The sequence below is a fragment of the Pan paniscus genome, chromosome 1 (genome assembly GCF_029289425.2).
Source record: "Pan paniscus chromosome 1, NHGRI_mPanPan1-v2.0_pri, whole genome shotgun sequence".
Taxonomy (NCBI): domain Eukaryota; kingdom Metazoa; phylum Chordata; class Mammalia; order Primates; family Hominidae; genus Pan; species Pan paniscus.
Window position 1 is genome coordinate 78545253 of NC_073249.2, and position 26737 is coordinate 78571989.

General features: G+C 39.1%; 1 protein-coding gene across 1 annotated transcript; it reads right to left on the reverse strand.

Annotated features, from left to right (window-relative positions):
• Positions 1-754: 754 nt before the first annotated feature.
• FMO2 (flavin containing dimethylaniline monoxygenase 2) lies at positions 755-26737 on the reverse strand. The gene is made up of 9 exons (XM_003824649.5): positions 26645-26737; positions 26158-26295; positions 18488-18676; positions 15199-15361; positions 12527-12669; positions 7657-7856; positions 6087-6442; positions 3939-4011; positions 755-2933 (listed from the first exon to the last, which is right to left on the reverse strand). The coding sequence occupies exons 2-9, from the start codon at positions 26287-26289 to the stop codon at positions 2582-2584; spliced, it is 1608 nt and encodes a 535-aa protein (XP_003824697.1). The 5' UTR covers positions 26290-26295; positions 26645-26737; the 3' UTR covers positions 755-2581.

The following is a 26737-nucleotide window of genomic DNA, read 5'->3' on the forward strand; positions in this document are numbered from 1 at the left end:
ATGAAAACTGTGGATTTCAGCAGAGATTTCTATTCAGTAGGTTGAATTATTACTATGTTTATATTCAGGAATCTTCACTTCTATAAGCTCCCTGAGTTATTGTGATGTAGGTGGTCTGTGGCTAATATTTTGAAACAAACTACTCTAGATGGTTTTCCTGGGATAGTTTGATGTTCAGGATATATGGAGGCAGAAGGATAGACTGATGAGCCTTCTTTAACCTTTGAGTCAACCTCAGAGGTAGGGTTCTCTATAAATAAACTATTTACATTTTTCAAAGATACCAGAACATTTGGAAAGATTTTGAGAGATTTCTAAAAATTTTAGGGATATAAATTTAATAATATTTTCCTAGTGGAGCTATATTTCCGCACTGATTTAGCATTAACCTGACAAATGCTTTTCAATCTCTTCCATTGTAGAAGTAAGATAACAACCATAGCTACTAAATGGGTAGTGATAATGATGAAATAAGGCAAGTTATGCAAAATGGGACAATGCCTTACATATTATAAAGCAGGAATTATCAAACTTTTTCTGTAATGGGTGAGAATGTAAATATTTTAGCCTTGTGGGCCACACAGATTCTGTTGCGACTACCCAAATCTACAATTGTAGCTTGAAAGCAACCACAGAAAATAAATGAATGAGTGTGGCTGTGTACTATTATAAAATTTTATTTACAAAAACAGATAGTGAGCTACATTTGGCCCACAGGCAGTGGTAATTCACTGACCCTTGCTATAAAGGCTTGATAAATTTTATTAGTATTATTAATACAATGACTTACAAATAATCTTTAATACTTAACAAAGCAATATATTTTTTAACCAAGAACTAAGTATATACCTCATTTACAATTATTTTAAAACAAATTTGCTTATGGGAGCAATGAAAAAAAAATCTTGCCTGTAAATCCTGGTGTAACTTAATTGAATTTTAAAGAAAAAGTTTTAACTACAGAGACTGACTGACATTCCATTGTTCTACGTCCCTGAGGGAGAAGTACAGGCCAAAATGAAGAGCAATGTTCACAAAGGCTTGGTAGAAATAAGAGGAGAAATTTGCTGGAATCTTCAACATCTCCGACCTTTGTTCTCTCTTGGAAGGGCTTGGTTTGGACTCAGGACAGAGCTTATCTTCCAAAGCACAGTTCAGGGAAGGAGCAGCTGTAACAAATGTTCCCTTAGGAGATGTTTGTCTATTATGTTGCTTAATGTCTATTGACATTGAATTGCTTTTGTTTGTTTCAGACTTCAATTCTAAAAAAAGTTTGTCTCTCCTAACAGACCAGTATACTTCCTTTTACCAAATGTTAGAGGTTACATATTGTTTATTTAGCTTTTTGCCTTAGTTATCTGTAAGACTGGAGTTAGATACAAGTGTCAATCATTATAATGCTTTGCATCTACTTGGAAGATACACTTTTTTTCCTCAATTCTTATTTTTCCAAAATGTCAAAGATTATCCTAAATGTTATTGCATAGGTATCTTTCATTGTAAATTCCTTCAGATGCTTTTTAGATCTAGCTGAAATATAAATCAAAAATTATAAATAAAAGTAATTTGGTCATATTTGGCAAAAAGAATGCTGTTTTCTATGTAAAGGGCCTCCCAAAGTAGCAGATGTATGGGTATAAATAAGATAAACTGTTAGTAAATTCTTTATAAATAATGAAGTGTTTTGTAAATAAATATATTACAAGACAACATTATGATCTTTAGTTCTAGAGTTCAACAAATCTGAGTTCCAATTCCAGCTGCCTCACAAGATCAGCTGCTCTGAATCTTAGCTTCATCATCTGTGAAATGACTATAATAGCTGTAACCATTTCACAGAATTGTTGTGAGAATTAAATGAAATAATACATATGATATGCACATAGCACAATGTCTGGCCTATGATAAACATTAAACATATATATTTGTTAGGTAGCTATTATGGCATTTTAATTTTAATTTTTCCAGCAGTATCTCTGTCAAAATATAGGAAATGTGGCCATTTGCTTAGCTCTTAATATGAGGTCCTAAAAGTTCATCTGAGCATCACTGATGTTTTCTAAATCTATCCTCTCACTTTTTTGTCTAGTAGTTTTGAGTGATCCCCGACTGAGCAAATGAAACATGACCTAACATCTGAGAACTTTGTTACCAAGTAGGGTGGATAGAAGACCATCAGAAACATTGTTCAGGAGTTTTAAATATTTACCCACAATTTAAATTGTCCAATAATTTAAACCATGGGCTGCTTTTCATGCTGTGTAATTCTACTATTTTTCCATACAACTCCCCTATATCAGGGTTGGCAGCACTACTTACCTGAGCCAGTCTTATTTTATTTTACATTTTGGTAACTTTGGTGAACTGAGGGAAGCGTGGAAAGGCAAAATTTCATGACAAAATTTTGGTTTTGTATATATGCCTAATTCTGCTAATTCTTTACAATTTCCCCCTTACCTGTACTACCTAACTCTAAAATCTATAATTAGAACATGAATGTAATGTTTTTTCTTCTAGCCTTTTTTTTTTTCTTTAGGAGGTAGTGACTGACAAGATAATAAAGCCCAAAGCATTATGCTGACTAGGACCATTGAAGTTGGCAAAAAAAGGCCACAACAACAGCAAGAAGGCCCAGGATTTTCAACAGAAAAGAAACGGAGAAATTAGATGAATCCTTCAGGGCCCGAGTCTTGAGTGGCTTCAGTATTCTTTGTTTCTGGGTGAAGATGGCATTTCTGGCTCCTTCCCATTGCCCAGGCCCAACCAGGCGATACTGATAGGAGTTGCAGGGTCCGAAATAGAGTCTCACAGCCAGTTTAGGATCTTTGAACAAGAGAGAGCAGAAATCTGGCTTTGCACCTATCTCTAAGGCGAGCTCGTCCAAGTAGTCAACATAATTGGTCTGCAACGTCTGGCTCTGGCTTTCTCCAAACCTTAGTGAAGAAAGTAAAAAGGGAATGTTCACAGAATGTTCTAAGTTTTCTAGAATATTAGGCATTCAAAACTGCTAAAGGAATGAAGGAATGAGTGAATATGTGAATGAGTTTTCAATGAATCTCTGGTGGAAAGTTTGAGTTTATCATACCAGGAGGCTCATATCTCAGATTGAGAATACGCCCTCAAATAAAGAGCCATGAATTCATGGATGCTCTAGAAATGTGACAAGATTGGTAACCATTGTTTGGCATTTTTTAAGCAGTGGCAAATCTCCAGGCAAGTACATGCTAGCCAGGGCGGCTGCAGGAATTCATGAGATAATGCATATGAAAGCATAGCTTGGTGTCTTGCTCAAAGGAGATGCTTAATATTTGCTTGTTAAATTACTAAAGTACCTGGCAGTCTGGATGGCATATAGTAGATACTCAATCAATCTTAGGTAAATTTGAATTTGAACATGAGAAAACTCCTTACACCTGATGTAAGCCCCAAATCAACTTTCCAAGGGTACTCGATCACTGTTGAACCTCATTTTACCTCATCACAAAGTACAAATCCTTGAACCTTCACACCAACCCCTTCCTAATTTATTTTGATGGGGATTCTCTAACTTTTCACAGCTATTCAAGCTACTATCACCACCACTGTCTCATCCCATTCCCTCTCTAACCACAGAGTGTAGGTGGCTTGAGAAGTTATGGAATCTGACATAGACATCATATAAAACTGAAATGAAATTAAGCCAAGGAGAAGTGCTCTGATTTGGTACAATTCTTATCTTTAAGTATTTGGTTCTTAACCTAGTATGTATAAGAATCGCTGAGAAAGAAGATAAAAATGCAAATTTTTAGACTCACACACCGGAGTTTCTGATTCAATCATCTGGGCTATAGCCCAGAAATTTGCATTTTATCAGGCAGCTAGGTGGTTCTTGTAAGTTGTTAGATCACTGTACTTTGAGAAACACTGCTTCATGTAAAGAATTAAAAAAAAATTCTTACAGGTCAATTCTTTTTTCATTCCTTTTGATAATGTCCATCATCATAGTTCTCTCTGAGGGCAGGCTACACAAGCCTAAGGAATAAAAGGTTGGTTTGAATAGTAAGTTTGAGTCAATATCATTACTTTGTCTAGTTGTTGATTCTTAAAATTAAACTCTGAACCATGTCATACCAGTCAGGGCTTCCATGCTGTTGAACTTCAGGGGGTGCCACCCCCATAGCACTCTATGTGACACTGTCCAGGGTGCACAGTCTACGGCATGGACTACAAGTGGAGAGGGCCAAGAGAAGAGGCTGGAAAAGGGAAGTGTGTCTAGGAGCCTGGCAGCCATGACTATTGGTTTGGGCTCTATCCTGAAGGTGACAGGAGGCCCCAAATCAAATCAGTGGAAGAGTAGTCTGAATGAAGTGAGAAGATCAGATTTATTTTTTGGAAAGATCTGTCTGGCTGCTGAATTTAGGAAAATGGACTCCAGGGAGGCAAGCCCAAAGCTGGGGAGACCAGTAAAGAGGCTGTTGAAATAAACCTGGCGAGAGATGAGAGTAGGGCAGTAGAGATAGGGAAAGATTGATGCAGAAGTTATTACTGTGTGCTCATGACTCCATCGCCTGCCCACAAGTGTCCCCTGAGCTTTGGATGGGTTGAAATATGGTCAAGTCCCCTTGCCTAGAGTCATCAGACATCTCATGTTCAAGTAGTCCAGACCTGAGCTCCTCACTGAAGCCCTCCTGTCCAGACTTGCATCATTTTCTGCACACCCCCTCTGTATTCACAGCACTACTGTCCACCTGGTTTCCAATGCCAGAGATCTGTAAGTCCTCCTTGATTCCTCTCTATTTCTCTGACTTTCCCACATTGAACCAATCATAATGTCATGCTGATTTTTCCCTTAATGATTTCTCACATTTATGGCTTCCTTTCCACTTTGTGTCTCTGCCCTGGCCCAGGATGCATCATATTTTAGCATAGGCTATTTCAGTAGCTTTCTCTTTCATCCCTGAGGCTGTAGTCTTTCCCCACTTTCAAATCTATATTCCACACTACTGCTGAAACAATCTATCTGAAGTGTAAATCTGCTAATGCCTGTTCCTTGCTTATAACCCTTCACTGGTGCCCCGGGCTGAAGAGCTTTCTAAAATGCAGATTCCAGGTCCCTTGGCCAGTCTTACTTAATCAGGGTCCCTAAGGATCCATCAGATGATTTTCATATGTAGCCATATTTGGGAAGAACTGATCTATAATTTATAATCTAAGCTCCATAGCATGTCTTACAAAATTCCTGTGTCCTGTCTCCTTCTTCTCCAAGAGTAATGGCTCATCTCTCTCTGCCTCATACGTCATGCTCTAGCAATGTCAAATAGCATGTGCCTTTCCATATGCATCATTGACTCTATGCTTTTGTTCAGGCAATCCCCTTTTCTGCCCCTGAGAAATGCAGTTATCCAGGACGTTTTCCTTTATCATGTGCCCTTCCCTTATTTTACCGTGATAAGTGCCCTTTCTCTCCTTCCCTGAGCACTCCATATATTACTCAATCAAAGAATTTGTCATGTTATGTTGAAATGATCTGTTTAAATTCTCTCTGTCCCACCAGTTCCCAGCACAGGGCAAGGTATTCAGTAAGCTTTTGCTGAACAGAATTGAACCCTGGAGGCAGGGAGGTAACACCGTCCTGAGGGGTATGAAGTGCTACACAGACACCCAGAAAGAAACCTTTTAATAATTTTATAACTTGTAGGGATTTGTGAGGTTGAGCTGCCCAAGTATTAAGAGTTAAATTGATTTGCAGATATGCTGAGGAATTTTTAAACAACATATAGGTAAAACCAGGAGACAGATCTTTTTCTTAAACTTATGTCTCACGATTCAAAGAAAAGTTAATATGCACTTAGCTTTATGCCAGTTGAAATTCTCTTGACTGTCTAATATTTTAAAAGGATGATTGCAGGTATTTATTATTACTAAATTCCTGTATTTGTTTTTCTTTGAATTCTCCAGTAACTTTTTAGAATGTTAGTCTTGTGAGAGCAGCCAAGGTTGTCAAACTTTTTCTTGGCAACCTTTTTATCTCAGGCAACCTTCTTATCATTATTGATAAACTTCACCAGATCTGAAATGCTTAGCCACTCACCTGCCTACACACTTACCTTTGAAAACTCTTGTCACCCAACGAGCTTGAAGTTCAGCAGTTGGGAAAATGGAACCTAGGGGCTGGATGAGACCAATGCATGCGAGGGTTGACTTGTCCAGGTGAGCGGGGAATATGTATTTATACAGTGAGACCATATTATTCTCTACTTTAACAAGTGAATCTTCAAGGAAGGGAAAAGAGAAACTATATCCTGTTGCAAAAATGATGACATCAATGTTCTCCTCCACTGTTCCATCCTCAAAGATGGCAGAAGTTTCTGTGAGCTCTTTCACTGTAGATTTCACCTTGATGGCTCCACAGAGTAGACGACTTGGGACATCATCATTTAGTACAGGTTCCTTCATAATGTATCTGAGACATACAGAAGAAAAACATTCTGAAGGATCATTTGCTGAGGAATCTTGAACCCTCTTGATATTTTTGGGGTACGGCTCTGAAAATAAAAGGGCTTTTCAAATATCTGTAAAACTCTAACTTAACGGGTTGTCTGTGCAAATCCTTATTTTCTGACTTAGTTCTCATGTCACAAATAACTCTTGTCAATAAATAAGGAAAAACATGTAGGCAACGTGAGTGAAAGAGATTTTAAGGAAGGAAGCATCCCCAAGGGCTTAGACAAAATGCCTGTGCCTATGGTCAATCCCCAAGTATTATGGTGGTTATTATACCATTTCTGTTTTTAACCTTTTTCATGCTATCTAGCTTTTATTATTTTGCTGTTTTATTTAACCCCTATTTGATCATAAGAAAAAATTTGCTAAATTTCCACTAGTTTTGAAATCTATGAAGGGATCAATGTGAAAATTAATGTATAAAATTAGGTTTGGTGATATTTGTTAATCCCAAATATCCATGGAGTCTCTGTTAGTAATAGCATGGATGTTGATGCAAAGTCCGCTTATTTTTTTTGTAGATTTGAGAACATTTTCTTTTTCTTTTTTTAATAGACGATACGTGGCACTTATGTCAGATCTTAGAATATGGTAGTTGCACGGCAGGCATTTGTTAAAAGATTCTAAAGCTCTTCTGTTTTTTTAAGGGAAGAAGCCTGTAACAACTAAAGCAAAAGAACCATTCATAACATTTGCTTGTGCTTAAATCACTGACATATAACTTTGACGTCAACAGAGATTTGTCTTTTAGCAAAGAAAAAGGAATGTGTTTTCAAAGGTTTCCCATGGGAAGAACCTTCATGCTATAGGGTTAGCAAAGCATAAATTATTAGATGGAGAATTATATGTTTCCCACCACACCCCTCTGAAAGGCAGGTCGTAATCTCTTGAAACAGTTTTCTCCAATGTTAGATAACTCTGGGTATTAGAAAGTTCTCCCCTAGTTTTGCTTTCTGGAGCAGCTTATAACACTTCTGCTTCATCTTCTTAAGTATTTTTTAAAGGCATACAGAACAAATTTAGAAGCTAAACTCCAGGACCTATAAGATACTCATATTGTTAGATTGTAGTTTTAACTACCTTGTTAGCAATTTGAATCTTTGTTAAGGGAGACACCTTCAGACAACTTTGCTCACCAACGAGTATACCATTAAAAAAGCAAAATAACTCTACTTGTTTTGAGGCTCAAGGCCATAATTTTCATGGTTGAACCACCGATTCATCTGTTGTTCTATCATCCATTTTACAGCTGTTCGTGGCAGTACATTGCGGAGCATAGAACGAAACCGGGTGTGGAACACTGAGTCCCAAGGATAGCCATCTTCAGAGATACGGCTCATGACCCAGGTGCCATGCCTGGTGCTGATAAAAACCTGGCAAGCAAAAAGAAATGCAGTTTAAATTAGGGCATTGTCCCATTTAGGAGGAATCTACTATGAAGGTCATATATCACATGTGTAGCCCCAGAATTTACAGAGGTTCTGTTTTAAAGATGATTGACCTCAATGTAAAGTACCTCCTAAATAGGGGTACCCAGTGGCATTTACACTGATGCAGGAAGACTGCAACAAAATCTTGAGAACTTCATGGAGACATGAGAAAGTCTTTGGGCTAACTCTGATGATAAAATCCACAAGTCTTTCCCATGTTTACAGTTGTGGTTTGCTGCTCCTTAAGAGAAAGTTCCTCCCTCCCTCCTCTCATGTTTTCCACTCACCTAAGTTTCTTCTATAGCGCAGGTAGAATGATTATAATCCTTGGAAATGTGCGATTATAGCCTAGTGACTACACAAGTATAAGTGTATATGCATCTGAATATCCCTGGATGGAGAATAACAGGGGAAATAATCTTCCTTCCATACTTAAAAGACTTTATTGTGTGTGTGTGTGTGTGTGTGTGACAGGGTCTTGCTCTGTCACTCAGGCTGGACTGCAGTTGTGCAGTCATAGCTCATTGCAGTCTCGACCTCCCAGGCTCAAGTGATCCTCCCACCTCAGTATCAGACATGTACCACCACATCCAGCTAATTCAAACAATTTTTTTGTAGAGACGGTCTCATTATGTTGCCCAGGTCGGTCTCAAATTTCTGGGCTTAAGCAATCCTCCTGCCGTAGCCTCCCAAAGTGCTGGGATTACAGGCATGAGACACAGTGCCTGTAATGTATTTTAAAAGTTAAAAACTCTGAACTTATACTGTGATTCTCTTTCTCTTAAAGTGCACATCTGAATCCTCTTTCAGGTGTTTTCTTTACCTTGTTTACTAAGATTTCCCTTGTTTCCAAAATGTACATTTAATCTCTTTTCAAATGTATATTTTGCTGTGTTTGCTGTTACTCCCCCATCGGCCAAATGCATACTTGAACTGCTTCTTAAATTTTTACATACCATGCAATAAGTTTTTGTTTAAGGCTATACTTGATAAACACATAAGATTCACTTGCAAGGTAACCAATTTACTTGAGAGGTTTGGATACAGACTGCTTGGGTTTGAATCCCAATCACACTACTGTGGGTGAACTATTTCAATCTGTGTTGCCATGGTTGAATTATTTCAATCTCTCTGTGCCTCAGTTTCTCTCTCTGTAAAATGGGGGTATTAACAGTACCTACCTCATGGCATTCTTGTGTAGATTAAATGAGGTGGTATATATAAAGTACTTGAAATATTGCCTGGCAAGTGATAAGTACTGCTAGCTGTTAAGTTATAAAGTTAGGCTGGAAGAGAGGAGTTTCATACAGTGCCTTATGTCTGGAGTAAACCAGAATTTGGAGACAAATTTTGTGGGGATGGGCCTTACATTCCCAGCTTGTGAAGTAGCACCTATACCAAGCATTCCTATATTGCTGGTCTGTGTGTGGTATATACCTATGTTCTGAATTTCTCCTGCCGTTGCCCTTATAGGCTGACTTGGCAATACTTTGATTAGATATTAGATACAAAAATATTTTCATTAGTGTCTCTTTCCATTACTTACTGTCACCTCTTCTTTCTCAGGAGCAAACCATGTTTCAAATGGAATGCTCTGCCTGTTTGATTCACTCTTTTTCTGTTGTGACCCTCCCTACAGCAGGGTGGTCTAACCTGCCTTAATGACACTAGCTGCAACAGTGAGAGAAACATGAGGATTTAGGCTCAGGCTGCTTTCTCTGAGACGCATGTTTTAGGTCAAAGGCCAGAGATTTGGTTTTTGGTCAGAAGTATGTAAATGACTAATATGGTTTGGCTGTGTGTCCCTACCCACATCTCACCTTAAATTATAATAATCCCCACGTGTCAAGGGCAGGACCAGGTGGAGATAATTCAATCATGGGGGAGGTTTCTGCCATGCTGTTCTCCTAATAGGGAGTAAGTTCTCACGAGATCTGATGGTTTTATAAGGGGTTCCCCCTTCGCTCTCATTCTTTCTCCTGCAGCCTCGTAAAGAGGTGCGTTCCGTCATGATTGTTAGTTTCCTGAGGCTTCCCCAGCCATGCCAAACTGTAAGTCAATTAAACCTCTTTTCTTTATAAATTACCCAGTCTTGGGTATGTCTACATAGCAGCGTTGAGAATGGACTAATACAACGATGCAGCACCATCCCATATGATCTTGAGTGGTGCTTTTGGATTGTGGTAGAGGGTGCTGTATCCTTATGAAGGTGAATTTCTTTTAACAGAGCAGTGCACACTCAGAATTTTGGTGAGTTCAGGTTGTAATTTCAAGTTTTGCAGATGCGCCTAGTTCCGTTCCTAGCATATATAGCTCCTGTAAAGTCTCTGGTTAGTCTTTTCACAGAAGGCTTGAGAGTATATTACTCTGTGTAAGAGGTTTTATCATAGTTATAGATTTATGTTGTTACTCTAATAAATATTGAAGAGATTAGTGCAGATGAATGAGTATAATCCTGGAAATGTATGATTATAACATTATATTTAGGAGGAATCTATTATGTAGGTGATGTATCACATGCATAGCCCCAGAATTTACTGAGGCTCTGTTTTAAAGATGATTGACCTCAAAGTGAAGTACCTCCTAAAAAGGGGGCATCTAGTGGCATTTACACTGATAGAGGGAGATGGAAACAAAGTCTTTTGCACTCTGTGCAAAAGATTGTTTAAGAAGCTGTAAGGCATGCAAATAGAGCCAAGGTAGTTTCTTAATATTGAATCTCGCACCATAAGCCTTTCTGTAGGACAAGACCCATACAAGGAACTGGTTCTTGCCATCTAAGATTTGATATCTTTTTTTTTTTTTTTTTTTTGGGGCGGAGTCTCGCTGTGTCTCCCAGGTTGGAGTGCAGTGGCGCGATCTCGGCTCACTGCAAGCTCCGCCTTCTGGGTTCACGTGATTCTCCTGCCTCAGCCTCCCGAGTAGCTGGGACTACAGGCGCCCGCCAACACGCCCGGCTAATTTTTTGTATTTTTAGTAGAAACGGGGTTTCACCGTGTTAGCCAAGATGGTCTTGATCTCCTGACCTCGTGATCCGCCCGTCTCGGCCTCCCAAAGTGCTAGGATTACAGGCGTGAGCCACCGCGCCCGGCCAGATTTGATATCTTTGGAATGAAGAGCTCTAAATCCAAATCACTGGTCTGACAACGTGAAGTAGTCTAGGATGGATCTTCACTTGGCTGACTGCTATATTAGCTCCTCACATACTGCCCCATTACACACTGTTCCTAAGGCTTTGCGGGTATTCCTAGCATGAAAGAGCCTAGAGCTGGTACTCTCATTTTCCAGCTCTGCTCTTCTCCAGGCTGTCACAGTTCCTGCCTCTTCACTTGTTCTTCACACTGAGGTGATAAGTGACAAGAGGTTTATTTTCACAAAGTGAAGACTTATTGGGTCTAGTAAGTCTCTTTCCGGTGTTAGTGACCTGCTCTGTTCCCGGGCTGGCACTAACTGACTGATAGATGACTCTGACAGGTCCCAGTATAACCCCTTCATTAACCTGCTGGGCGGGTGTCATGTTTGCTTGTAACTTTTGCCGCTGGGTATCTAGAGTCCTGAAAGTGTAAGACTTAGGATGGAAATGATTTGTTGGTTGTGCACAGGGCCATGGTAAGCCCTGGGTAGCCAGAGACATCAGGCTGAAAGAGCTAGGGTAAGAGTGATTGGGCATCTGGTTCAGGCCTTCTTGAGAGGGGATACTTTGGGAAAGGATGTTTAGTGATTTTCCCTTCTTTGCCTAGGTCTGTCCTTGCAGAAGGAGTTTATTTTTTGCTATTCCTGACCACCACTGTCAGCAGCATCATCGTGTAATGAATGTTTGACTCTTTGGCAGCTCAGCTGGTGTCATTCCTGAGCAGGTGCAAAGATGACAGTGGTTAGAAGGCCTCAGGAAGCACCTAAATATCTATGATTTTAGTTGAGAGACCTACTATCTATTTAATCTTTCTTTTCATAATATTTGGGTAACTGAAGGTTATCTATATTTCAAGTATAATTCAAATATGCACTAAATTTCTAAAAGCCACCCTCCAGAATATGAACAGATTAACCTCTCATTAAACATCCAGGTAGAAACAAGGCCTCTTGGCTGGATGTGGTTGTGCATGCCTGTAATCCCAGCACTTTGGGAGGCTGAGGCGGGCAGATTGCTTGAGTTCAGGAGTTTGAGACTACCCTGGGCAACATGGCAAGACCCTCATCTCCACAAATATATGAAAATTAGCTGAGTGTGGTGTGGCATGTGCCTGTAGTCCCAGCTACTCAGGAGGCTGAGATGACAGGAAGATTGGAGCCCAGGAGGTCAAGGCTGCAGTGAGCCATGTTGATGAAAGGCCTCTTATATGGAAAATCATCTGGTCAAAAGTTCCCATTTTAAAAATGAGGGAGCCATTGCCCAGAGAAGTGAAATGAATCACTCTAGGATTCATGGCTGGTTAGTGACAGAGCTAGGAGGTAAAGTGGTTTCTTGACTTCCAGATTTTCTATGATGCCACAATGCGCTACCAACCAACTAGTTAATGAGGATTGGAGCCGCGATTATATGGCTGGGGTTCTCCAGTATGGCATCCCCACTTCCTCCCCTCCAGGTACATGGTAAGCAGAGAGCATCACACCTGAGCAGCATTCTTACTCAGCTCAACAGCAATATCTGAGCCCGAGTTTCCCATTCCAATCACCAGGATGCGTTTTCCCTCAAATCCATCTGGATGCTTGTATTGGCGGCTATGGAAATATTGGCCTTTGAACCTCTCGATACCTTCAGGGGGAAGAAGAGAGAAGTCTGTGAGCTCCAGAGCAACTATGTCAAGCTAATTTCAATAAAACTGCATTGCCAGCTTTTCCTTTCTGGAGTTAATAATTTGTTTTGCCTCTTCTCTATAGGAGTAAAGCACATAAGAAAGTTTAGGTACCAGACCAGGTGGGGCCTGTAATCCCAGCGCTTTGGGAGGCCTAGGCAGGTTGATTGAGCCCAGGAGTTTGAGACCAGCCTGAGCAGCATAGTGAAACCCTGTCTCTACAAAAAATACAAAAATTAGCTGGGCATGGTTGTGCATGCCTGTGGTCCCAGCTACTCGGGTGACTGAGGTGGGAAGATTGCTTGAGCTTGGGAAGTAAAGAATGCAGTGACCCCTGATTGCGTCACTGCACTCCAGTCTGGGTGACAGAGACTGTTACAACACCAAAACAAAACAAAAAACAAACAAAAAAACAGGACCAAAGGGGTTGATTTTTTTATTTCAGAGGCTGCAGCTTATGGCTGCAGTTTGTCTTTATCAGAGACAAACAAATGGTGATGAACACAGCAGGACCAGATACTGTCTTCTGGCTGCCTATTATATACTATTTTGGACTATATAATGACATTTGACCCTTTAATATCACATATTAGGCAAGGTGTGGTGGCTCACGCCTGTAATCCCAGCACTTTGGGAGGCCAAGGCGGGCGGATCAACTGAGGTCAGGAATTTGAAACCAGCCTGGCCAACATGATGAGGCGCTCTCTACTAAAAATACAAAAATTAGCCAGGAGTGGTCCTGCACTTGTAATCCCAGCTACTTGGGAGGCTGAGGCGGGAGAATTGCTTGAACCTGGAAGATGGAGGTTGTGGAGGTTGCAGTGAGCTGAGATCGTGCCACTGTACTCCAGTCTGGGTGACAGTGAGACTCCATCTCAAAAAAAAAAAAAATCGTTTATCAGATACTCTTAAATATTTCTTAAGCACATTATGAAGTGCTATTATTATAACTGTGTAATAGTTAGAATACAATTTAGCAATCTTATTTTCAAAAAGTAAACAAAAACTAAAACTAAAAACCAGGCACATAGGAGTTGGTTTCCATATTGTGTAAATCAGTGACTTGCTGGTGGTTAATCACAGACAAGCTTCTCTGTGTCCTTTCCTAGTTACTACTTTTACACTTCTCAGAAACACATGACTTTATAAAGTATTTGCCATTGACGGTGGGGTTGCTTGAAAGAATCTTTAGATTATTGGTTCTCAAAGTGTGGTCACATGGCCAGCAATATCAGCATTGCCTGGTGTTAGAAATGCAAATTCTCAGCCTCATGCCAGAGCTACTGTCTTAATTTGTCTTCTATTGTTTTTAACAAAATATCTGAAACCGAATATTTTATAGGGGAAGGAAGTTATTTCTTCTGGCACACAATTGTGGAGGCTGAGAAGTCAAGGTTGAAGGGCTGCGTCTGCTGAGAGCCTTCTTGCTGGTTTGGACTCTGAAGAGTCCCAAGGCAGCATAGGGCATTGTATGGTGAGGGAGCCAAGCATGCTAACATGCTAGCTCAGGTCTCTCTTCCTCTTCTTATAAAGCCACCAGTTCCACTCCTGTGTAACCCAATAATCCATTAACCTATTTATCCACAAATGGCTTAATCCATTCTTGAGGACAGAGCTCTTACTACTCAATCACCTCTTAAAGGCCCCACCTCTTCATACTGCCCCATTGGGGATTAATCTCAATATGAGTTTTGGACAGGACATTCAAGCCATAGCACCTATTGAATCAGAAATATGGAGGGTGGGGCCTAGCAATTTGTGCTTTGAAAAGCCCTCCAGGTGACTCTATTTGAGAACAATTGCTTTAGATGAGCAGGCCTTAATCCTGACTGTATATTAAAATCACCTGAGCAAACTTTCATTGCTCTAACCCTACTCCATAGTGTTTGAATCTTTGGGGGTAGGTCCCCAGGCCATCAGGGCTTTAGAAGCTCCCCAGGTGATTCTAATATGAGGCCTGGACTATGAACCACTATATTACATATTTTCCTAAGGGCCTTGGGAAAGAAGTGTGTTCTCTGAGGAAAGACTTGGGTGGACCAGAACAGCTGGATGCAGGGTTCTATTCCTGCACTTCTCTCCCTATCACTAACTTGCAAAGCATTTCTTTCTAGAAGCTCTCCCCTTGTGTGTGAGCATGGCCCTGTGAAAAAGGCTCGATGTTTGGCAGGGTAGAAAAAGGCCAACGCAGGCACATGGCTAAAAGGGCCTCTCCAACAGAGAACCAGTTTGATGTGAATTCTCTAAAATTATGCCAAGGACTTAGTGACTTCCAAGGAAGTTGGCTCTGAGATCTATGTGTGATGAAGACTCAGAGGCCAATAGAAACAAAGATGATGTTTGGTGTCTTTCATCTTTCTAGCTCTGTCTCAATCTTATTGAGCCAAGTTCTGCCCAGTTGCAGCAATGAATCCTGCTTGTCAATCCAAACTACATATAAAGTACCTGGAAACCTACTCCAAAAAGCTGGGAATCCCAGCGGGTCTCACCTGGAAATGACTTCAGTGGGATATGAGGTAGAATGTGGTGGCCACTGCAAACCATAACTGCATCAAAGACAGCACTCTGCTCCTTGCCGTTGCTCTGAGTGACAACCTTCCATTGGCCAGAGGATGAGAAATCTGGACATTTTCTCACACTAAGGACAGTTGTCTTGAAGAAACACAGAGAAGGCATCATTGAGAATTACTCCAGGATAACATCGGCCAAGTGTGTCCTTCTCATTGCTGCTTCATGCAAGAGGCCTGACTCAGCAGTGGGACTAATCTGTTAAGGGTGTTGAATACCGAATAAGGACTTGAGAGAGAAAAGAAAAGCAAGTTCTTATGAAAACTGTCAGAATCTAGATGGAGTCACTAATGTTAAGAAACCCGACAAATAGAATTGGGAAAGGCCAGAAAGAGCGGGTTCTCATGATGTGTGCCTGATAACAAAAACTACAAAAACCACCACCTTACACAAAGACCATCATAATCTTACACAAAAATGACTTCTTCAAGAACATCTGCTCAGTAACTGTCCAATCTCGGACTGGCATCACCCTTGTTATTGTTCTTTATATAATTATTTCAAAACAATTATGTAATTGTATTTTTTCCCCATTTAAAAACCTTTGTCTTCCTTTAACTCCCTGAATACACAAATAGTTTACCATGGCATGTACATTCTCATTACAATGCTCTATCACCAAATAAATATCTTTTCTTTTAAAGAACTTCTCTCTGTTTGTTATTTGATAATCTGAACAAGGAAACAAACCAATAATTCAAGTGATCATGCAATTGGCATATGTCAGGAACGTTTTATGTAGCCGCCTCTTTGTGGACTTTGTATTAGAGAAGATATTTCACGCAAAACACTTTGCAGAGAGCCTGACACATGGTCAGCATTCCACTGAATGATAGTTTTTAACATTTTCTATTTTTAAAACAGAGTACATCGTGTGAGCAAGACAGTTCATGATCTTATTTGAATAAAATGATTTATTGGTTCATTGATTTTTTTAAATGTAGCTCACTGGAGGTCTGTTAATTTTTAAAATTGTACATAAATGTTTCATATCTGCTGGATTAAGAAAAGATGTCAAGTGGAAGCAAAGTTTATAATGCTAGAGGAATGGCATGCTTCTCATTTGCAAGTATTTTAGTCTTTTATATATCTCAAATTTTCAGATATTTTTCCAACTGCTGGGTTTGTAATTTTTAAGCTGTCTCAACTTAAAAATGTATATAGAATATTAGTAGAAATCTTGTAAAAGGGCTTTAAATATCTGGGCAGTTTTCAGATGAAAGAAAAGATTTCAGATGGTAGTTCAAAGTAGTATATTAACTAAGTGCTGTAGATCCTTGCTATTCAAAATGTGATTTGAGGACCAGGATCTTCAGTATCACTTGGAAGCTTGTCAGAAATGCAGAATTTCAGAACTTACCCCATACCTATTAAATTAGAACCTACATTTTTAACAAGATATCCAGGTGATTCATGTCCACATTAAAGTTTGAGAAGCACTGATGTAGATTACATTGACAATCATAAGCAACAGGGCTTGTTACAGTTTGCCTGCTTCTCGAGTTGAGCTCTAACACCTATGACTTACACCAACTCAGAGACCAATAAACAGAAACCTTTCTTCCCAACCCCTCTTCACTCTCCAAGAAACAAAAGTAGCAGTAACACAATAACCAAGAGAAATGACTTCCTTGTGACTCTAACATGATCTTTAAAAGAATGGAATAGAAGTTATATATCATAAAAAGGCAATATATTTGTTAAGTAGATTGATAGTTAAGTGCACAAAGTTACAAAACCTTCTGGTATACTTAATCTGTTATTCAGAAGTTAGATCTACCAGGAATTGGTGAAAAACTACATTAGGTAGAACTGGACATTTTAATGGAATTTATAAATACAAATTTTCACCAAAATTTACTATTGTAAGTTGATATTATATAAGCCTAGTATTAGAATTACTAAGAAAATGACATGTATTAAAAAATAAGCCTCACTAACAGTTATTTATCCAGAAATGTTAGTTATTTACTTTGAGACAGGGTCTCACACTGTTGCCCAGGCTGGAGTGCAGTGGCACAATCACCACTTATTGCAGCTTTGACCTCCCAGGCTCAAGCGATCCTCCCTTCTCAGTCTCTAGAATAGCTGGGACCACAGGTGGGTATCAACATGCCTGGATAATCTTTTAAAAATTTTTTGTAGAGACAGATTTTCACTGTATTGCCCAGGTTGGTCTCAGACTCCTGGGTTCAAGTGATCTTCCTGCCTCAGCCTCCCAAAATGCTGGGATTACAAACATGAATCACCACACCTGGCCAAGAAATGTGATTTATATTTTATTTTCTAAGCATAGTAGCTATTTCTCAAAGTATAGACCATTGATAAAAATTCAGCATGCTTAATTAAAATATTGCTTTTTGTTGATTTTGAGGAAGCACAGGAAAAGGTAATTCCAAGTGTTTTTCAAAATGATCTGGCCATCTTTAGGTTGTAAGAGATTGCATTCAGAAAAAAATGATAAGCAAATACTTCCCACAGCCTTCTAGTATGAACAGAGACCAATGAATTTATTTAATACACATCTAAGAAATCCCATTTCTATGAAGAAGCTAAGAAAACAAAACAGCAATTTAATTTTGGTATACGCCCTTTCAAGGCAAATGAAGCTAGGTGTATTCAATGATAACAGATATTAGTTTAAATGAATTTTTGAGGCTGGGTGCGGTGGTTCACACCTGTAATCCCAGCACTTTGGGGGGCCGAGGCGGGTGGATCACTTGAGGTCAGGAGTTCGAGACCAGCCTGGCCCAAATGGTGAAACCTCGTCCCTACCAAAAATACAAAAATGAACCAGGCATGGTGATGTGTGCCTGTAATCCCAGCTACTCCGGAGGCCGAGGCAGGAGAATCACTTGAGCCTGGAAGGCAGAGGTTGCAGTGAGCTGAGATCATGCCACTGCACTCCAGCCTGGGCAACAGAGTGAGACTCTGTCTCAGGGAGAAAAAAAAAAAAAGTTTTGACATCAATATATTATTATTCAAACCTTTAATTTTAACAGATGATTTTCCTCTTCAATTAATGTATATAATCTGTAATACCAAGGGTAATGACACTGCTTTTTGGGTTTTATATGAGGCTGTTATATTTCAACAAATACTTAGAATGGGATACTTCATTCATAATTGCTTTCATTATCAGAGTAACTTTTCTATTTAAATATGAGCTGAACTAATGCAGAGAAACCCATTTCCCCAAAAATACAATACCTGGAACTGAATATATTTTAACAGATCAAATTTTTTAGCAAAAATCCTGAAATATTCCAGAAGTTTAGAATTATGCAGGAAGTTTGGAAAATCTTCAGGCATTGGAAAGTCACTGAAACAGGACATTTCTTTGCTGGTGTTGGTAATGACAGATTGATAGATACTTGCTCGGCCATCTTCCACATTCTCCTGAAGGATCAAATAAAATAATTAGTGATAATTACGCATTCAAAAATTTTTTGTTTTTTACTCTTCCTACATCTAACCCCTGGGTAATGCGATTGTCTTTGGTTGCTGCAGTGTGACGACAATGTTTAGGTAATGAATGCAGTCTATGTGTTCCATCAATCATTCTGTGACGACACCAGTTTGTTGCCTGCCTGTGACGCTCACTGTGAGGGGTAGGGGTAATATTGGCAATGGTGAGGTTGGGGACAGGGACAATTATTTTGGCACATTGCAAGATATTAGCATCCTAGGTCTCTACCTATTTAATGCCAGTCTTTGTGACAACCAGCTTACTTCCTAAATTCCCCTTGGGGAGGCTGTATATACCCACTACCTCTTTAGAAACCAATAAACCCTGGGACACTGGGCAGAGAACATAATAGAGAATTTCAGTATTATAAAATGAGTACCTTTGGAGGAAGGGAGTTTGCAAATTTTGATTTGAATCCTTTTACACAAATCAATCATTGTCAAGCGATAAAGGTGAGTAGACTGATACAATCAAATCTTTTTTTTTTTTTTTTTTTTTGAGACAGAGTCTCGCTCTGTCACCCAGGCTGAAGTGCAGTGGCGTGATCTTGGCTCACTGCAAGCTCCGCCTCCCAGGTCCACGGCATTCTCCTGCCTCAGCCTCCCGAGTAGCTGGGACTACAGGTGCCTGCCACCACACCCAGCTAATTTTTTTTGTGTGTATTTTTTAGTAGAGATGGTTTCACTGTGTTAACCAGAATGGTCTCAATCTCCTGACCTCGTGATCCACCCGCCTCAGCCTCCCAAAGTGCTGGGATTACAGGCACCACCATGCTTGGTTCATCCACTGCACCTGGCCAGAATCAAGATTTAAATGGTAACTTTGCTATAATTTCAAGTAACTTGGTAAAAGTTAATCAGGTTAAGGTATGCTAGCTTTCTAGGTAGTTAGAATGTAGTATGGTGTTATTGTTAACTATACATATTAAGATCCAAAGAGAGTTTGCACTAGAATACAAGGGGGTTTCTGTCTCATATACAAGGATATAATAATCTGAACTCTAGATAAACAAATCACGGTACAGTGTTTTTATTTTCAAACACTGGCTTCAAATTGCATAATACTGATGTCAAACTGATGTGTAAACTATTTCTGGATGTTTCAGCATGATTGAATGTAATGTCATTGGCAAGACAATGAGTTTCTTAATCAAGTTCTCAAAATGGAAAACATTTTATGAAGAAAAAAATACTGTTTTTTCTCAAGACCAGATTATTATTATTATTTTTGAGACAGGGTCTCACTCTGTGGCCCAAGCTGGAATGCAGTGACATGATTATGGCTCACGGCAGCATCAAACTCCTGGGCTCAGGTGATCCTCCCACCTCAACCTCCCAAGTAGCTGGGACTACAGGCGGGTGCCACTACACCGGCTAATTTTTTGTATTTTTTTTTTTTTTTTTTTGTAGAGATGAGGTCTTACCATGTTGCCCAGGCAGGTCTAAAACTCCTGAGCTCAAGCAATCCACCCACCTCAACCCCCTAAAGTGCTGGGATTACAGGTATGAGCCACTGCGCCCAGCCCCAAGACCAAATAATTTTATGAGTAGTATAGAGTAAATAGGAGGGTTCTGGAGTCACACCGACTGGATTGATATCCTAATTCTGCCACCTTTAATGGCTTGTGACCATGAGCAAGTTACATAGGTCAGTTTCCTCATTTTCCTCTGTAAAATGGGGCTCATTAATAACTTAAACATGCAACAATTGTTTCAAGGCTTTGATGAGAGTGAATAAAGTACTTAGCAGAATCCCTGGCTCAAAATACATACTTAAGAATATTTATCTCCTTTCTGTTATTATTGGCCACTAGCGTTAAATTTACTAAGCCAGCCATAGTTTTGAATCAGTTAAACTAAGACTGTTATACTACAGCCAAAATGCTAGTTTTTAAAAGACCCAACAATTTGGCTTAAAAATGTGGTTGGCTTCTCTATCAGGTCAATTTTAAGGGAATTTTGAGTGATGAGACGAACTGATTTGATGTCTGAGGCCCTACAGTAATCTTAGGGCCAGGGCAAAACTGGCGTTTGGGAGATTTTACTTGTGTAGTCTGTCAGCAAACAATAATGACCTCACTATTTTTCTGAAGATCAAGTGATAATCCCTTTTTTTTTTTTGAGACAGAATTTTGCTCTTGTTGCCCAGGCTGGAGTGCAATGTCATGATCTCGGCTCACTGCAACCTCCCCGTCTTGGGTTCAAGTGATTCTCCTGCCTCAGCCTCCTGAGTAGCTGGTATTACAGGTATGCGCCACCATGCCTGGCTAATTTTGTATTTTTAGTAGAGGTGGGGTTTCTCCATTTTGGTCAGGCTGGTCTCGAACTCCCGACCTCAGGTGATCCACCTGCCTCAGCCTCCCGAAGTGCTGGGATTACAGGCGTGAGCCACCGCGCCCAGCCAAGTGATAAACTTTTATTGTTGGGTTAATTGGTAAATAGCAGCTAAAAAAGACCCCCTTGTCTTCATATGTGCTTCCTTCTACATTTAGTTTGCTGAAGTAGGCATCTGTGTATTTAGACAAATCTGGGTAAAATTGGCCTAGTTTTCCTAGTTATGAAGAGATGATTAATGTTGATTTAATAGACAAGTATGTATCAAATGCTTGAATTGACCAGGGCCTGAGCTTGGATTTAGGGATAAGATGCTAACAGTACAAACATAGTTTATATCTTTATGGAGCTTATTGTTATATTGTATTAAAATGCACTTGAACTTTGGAGATGTGAAAGTGGAGACAGAGGGTTTATTGTCAATCAAGAGGAGGACAGAGACACAGTTTTCAAAACAGATAAATTTAACTCACATATTTACTTAAGTACTACTACTGCCTGGATAATTAAGCATAAATATAGTCTGAATTTCCTTATGTATAGAATTTGCTATAATTTGTTTAACATAAATTATCATATAATAAAGAATTCTTCTAATATAGAATTTTCAGAATGTCAGAAAACTCTAGCAAACCAAGTTAATTCAGATAGCACTTATTTAGAATTTATGATCTTTTGATCACGAGCTGAATTGAAGCTTATGTTTGACTTCATGACAATGAAAAGGTTGTAAACAGTAAGTTTAAAGAAGATTATAAGAGTAATATTTAATCTACTCAAGCGAGGAAATTTATAAAGCAGAAACAGATTTATTTATTATAAATGTGAATTACAAAAACTTACAAATTAAACTTTTTCTTCGTGAAACATCATTATATTGACCCTTACCAATCAATATTTTTGCTTTCACGGGTAGTTACCATAAGCAGTTAGAAAGAATAAAATTGCCTTTCTTTAAGAATATTCTGTGATTCTATCATTTCACTCTTTCAGATGGACCTTACATCTATCTGCTCCATTACTTGAATTGAATATGATTAAAACTCTTCTTACTTCCTTGTCCTACAATTAGAGGCAAAATTGCAATTCCCAAATGCCAGTCAGTGGACCAGTTGCATTAGAAGATGTGTGGTGGCACAAGGCTGTAATCCCAGCTAAATCGCTTGAACCCGGGGGGTGGAGGTTGCAGTGAGCTGAGATTGCGCCACTGCCCTCCAGCCTGGGCAACAGAGCGAGACTCCATCTCAAAAAAAAAAAAAGAAAAAAGACGGGCTCAGATTTCTGTATTTTAGAAGCTCTCCCTAGCTGCTTCTGCACAATGAACTTTGTGAACCACATCTCTATTAGAGTATTGCTATCTTCTGTCATCTTTCATTAGGCTGGTGTCTCCCTTGATCACTGGCCTTGATCACTGATAGAACCCCCTAATTAAGTTCCCTGGCTCAGGTATTTACTACTTTTTTCCTGCTGCTTTCAAGGTAAAAGGTATACACTCATTGGCAATATGTTTGGAATGTTGGATCTTGGGGGAGCCAAATTTTAAGAGAGAAAGTGATATTTCAGATTGAACTTAGAGGAAGAAAACCAAGATTGAGATATGTCTAGAGAGTATTACATGAAAATTAAAATAACTAAACATATACATCTGGAAAAGGAGGAGATCCAAATCCAAATATTAAAAGAAAACCCACAGGAAAAAAAAATGTACATGGTAACTCCCACGTGAATACAAGGTATTAGGAACAATAAAGGAAACAGAGAAGGTTAGCGGCTGAAAGAAGATCATGTTTTCCTCTATCAATACTTCAGCAAGGTTATTAAGTGTGAGAGCTCCGAAATTGTAAACCCTCGTTTTTTTTCTCCCGCCACCTATGTTCCCCTGAGCAAATTCTTTATCTGAAAACTATTTCTTCTTAATATGTAAATAAAGATAATCGTAATACATACTTCCTAGCAGTATTGCGAAGAAAAGAAGGTGCTGCTTGCCAAGTGCTTCCCGTTGCTGGAAACAGAACGAAAAATACATGCTAATTACCTACCTGTCCCATGGTCCATATGTGCCACTAGGGGGTGCTGGAGAGTCTGGAAGAATTCTGTATTGTCTGGGTTGGGTATAGGACAAGGATTCTTAAATTTACTTATTTATTGTTAACTTGTCACCACCAAATATGTTAAGTAATCTCAGTAGGAGTTGTGTAAATACAAAAATTAATAAATAACCCATTTAAAAAATTGCTTCTGGATGGTAGAATAGTGAAAAGGCAAAGTTTCCCAGGGAAGAGCATGGGGCTCCCAGCATCCTTCTTGGAAACTCCCAGTCACCTGGTAACCAAAACCCTCACATAGCCCTAGTGCAGGCAGCCTGTTAAATTTTGCTTATTTTATGTTTCACTCTGCAGGGAGACTCTTTGGACTCTTTGACTTCGTTGAGTGGAGACAATAGTTTACATTCCTCTATTGGATATAGTTTTAAGAGAAATTTGAAATGTCATACTGTTACAAGTTCCACAGTTATATACTTAACCTTTAATATTCAATAAAGCCTAATTAATCAGGTTTTAATCCAGTTTTTCTAGTGAATAGAAAGGTATCTCTAATCTGAAATTTTAGATACTGGCAAAAGGATAGTTGGAGAAATATTTTACTGCAGACAATACCTTCCTAGAATTCACCAAATCATATTGTTGGCAGACTATTCAAACTAACTCTCATCTCTTTTGCTGACAATAAATCTGTGGGATGTGAGTATGCAAGGATTTTGGTATACTGGGGGAGGGAGGTTGTGGAGCCAATCTCCTGCATATACCAAGGACCAACTGTAATTTCTACATTTCTTGTTTAGGTTAAGAATCTACCTGGGAGCAAAAAAAAAAAAAAAAAAAAAAAAAAAAAAAAATTCCAGCTGAAATCTGCATGTGAACCTAGAGTGGACAAAAATATAAATATCTTTGGTTAAGACAGGAATGACCACCATATTATATCACCATCCCAGGAAAAACTAAAATGATAATCATCAGCTTTTAATAATAAATGAATGTGATTTAAGCTGTTTTCCTTTTTGCAAAGCTACCTGTCTTACAGAAGAATCAATTTCTCCCTTCTCCCTCATTAACTCTGAGTGTGTTTAGATAGTAGAATGATCAGATTTTTAAATTAGGTGTTTGTGTAACAATTACCAAATTTGTCTTATCATAGGATTCATTTGAGATGTTTATTAAAAACCCCCAGAAGATTTTGATTCCGTAGATTTGGGATGGTGCCCACAAATCAGTATTTTTTTATTTTTTTATTTTTTGGTGGCAGGTTTAACCAAAGGAATCAGTATCTTTAAGAAACTCTCCATGGCTGGGCATGGTAGCCTGGGCGACAGAGTAGGACCCTGTCTCAGAAAAATATTAAAAAGAAAAGAAAAGAAACCCTCCAGGTGTGGTTTATGATCATGTGTACCTGAGACACCTAATGTTACATGTTAAAAAATATCCCTGTTGGCATGAGATTCAATTTGAACTGACAAAGCACGCACAGGTCCTGGATCACCTTGCCATCCTCCTAAATAGTCAGCCTGCAGTGAGAGACCTTTGTATGGTCTCTGCTGATATGAGTTTGATTTTCATGTATTCAAACCTTTTGCTCCCATTTGGAATATTCTTATGTGTTTTAATATCTCAGAGATACCTGATTACATAATTCTAAAGTCATTGCTTTTGGATTCTGAACTTAAACTTTTGTTTAATCTTTTTGAGCAAGAATGCAAGTTAGGGCATGGTTGTAAGTCAGGGCTTATCTGTTTAGAAGTCACGTAGGCTGTGGTTTGAAGGCCAGTTCCTCCAGTTGTGTGGCCCTGGCCATCTCACTTAACCTCCCTCACTTTCAGTTTGCTCATCTATAAAATATATAGTTATTATTAGTAGCTAACATTTATTGAACTCTATTATGAGTCCATAATTTATCTAAGTTCTTTATATGAATTATCTCCCCTAATCTTCAAAATAGCACTATGAGATAATCACGCTTTCCTGTTATTATATCCATTTATAACTGAGTAAATTGAAACACAGGATGTAAATAACTTGCTCAAGATCTCACAGCTAGAAGGTGGTAAGCTACTACCTATTGAGAGGTTGTGGGAAGGAATAATTGTAACTCCTTATAGCTATCTATGCAACTTTCTAATTTTTATACAAATTTTTAAGGACAGTGACATGGTTTGGCTTTGTGTCCCCATCAAAATCTCATCTTGAATTGTAGTTCCCACAATCCCCACATGTCTTGGGAAGGACCTGGTGGGGGGAGGTAATTGAATCAAGGGGGCAGCTACCCTCATGCTGTTCTCATGATAGTGAGTGCGTTCTAATGAGATCTGATGGTTTTATAAGGGGCTTTTCCCCCTTTGCTCAGCACCTCTCTTTCCCACTGCCGTGATTGTAAATTTCCTGAGTCCTCCCCAGCATTGTGGAACTGGGAGTCAATTAAACCTCTTTCCTTTATAAATCACCCAGTCTCAGTATTTCTTCATAGCAGCATGAGAATGGACTAATACAGACAACTAGCATTATCAATATTTTGGTTTGATTAATAGAATAAATTTAATAAAACATTTAACAAAGAGTTTCACAGCAGTTATACTAGAATGTCATTGATAAAGCTCAGTAAACAAACATGCTTCATTTGTCAGAGAAAAATAGTAATGATAAGAGCATGGTCTCTAAAGAAGCATTTGGTTTAATAATTGAAACAGAAGTGATATCTTGAGAAGAATCCCTGTTACTTCTATTTTTGTAAAACGTTCTCTAATATTAGCGTATTAAAGAATGACAAAAGTATGGGCTGTAAGACCATTGCTGAATCCAAAAGAAGAGATCTTTTACATGCCTGGGTCAGCTACCTGGGTTGGGTTAGTGTTGACTGGGGGAGAGATGCCAGCCTATGACTTCAGTTCCATTATGGCCACATCAATAAATAGAAATAAAATCTGATCAGTGTTGTTTAATAAATTTCTCAATATGACCCATCAGTAACTGTGATTCACCCTGAAATAACAACACAACCTGTTCAAGACCCAAGAAAATCTCACTTACTTTGAACCTCCACACTCCTCCAATATCTTCAGTTCTCTCAAAGCAAGTGGGCTCAAGTCCCTCATCCACACAGCACTTCAGAGAAATCAGGCCACTGACCCCAGCTCCAATCACAGCTACCTTCTTTGCCATCAGCTCCTGTCAAGGAGTTGATCAATCAACATTACTTAACTGGGACAACCAGTAAGAGAATCCTTATGATGTGGTCAGGTAATTGGCTTTAAACATTGTAGCAGTGGTAATTTAATAAGCAGCACTATTGAATAAAGAGCCAGTCAAAAATCCTGCTCTCTTCTTGCCTTTGAGAAAAGCTGAGTTGTCTTATGGACTTTGTTGCAAACCTTGCTTACATCTAGCTTTAATATTTAAAAGCGACCCATTCAACAAAGCCAGACTATGCAGTAACATACTAGGGATGTGAGCCAAATTTCCAGCTAGAGTTCTGAGCTTTTCCTTTTCAGCTTCTTTCCCCAGCGATCATCCTTACCTTTGTTTCTGCCTTTTGGCACCGTCTCTTTGACAGAATAGTTTTCTCCCTTGGTTGTGTGCTGGGAGGCAGTTGGAAGCGTTTTTAAGAGTT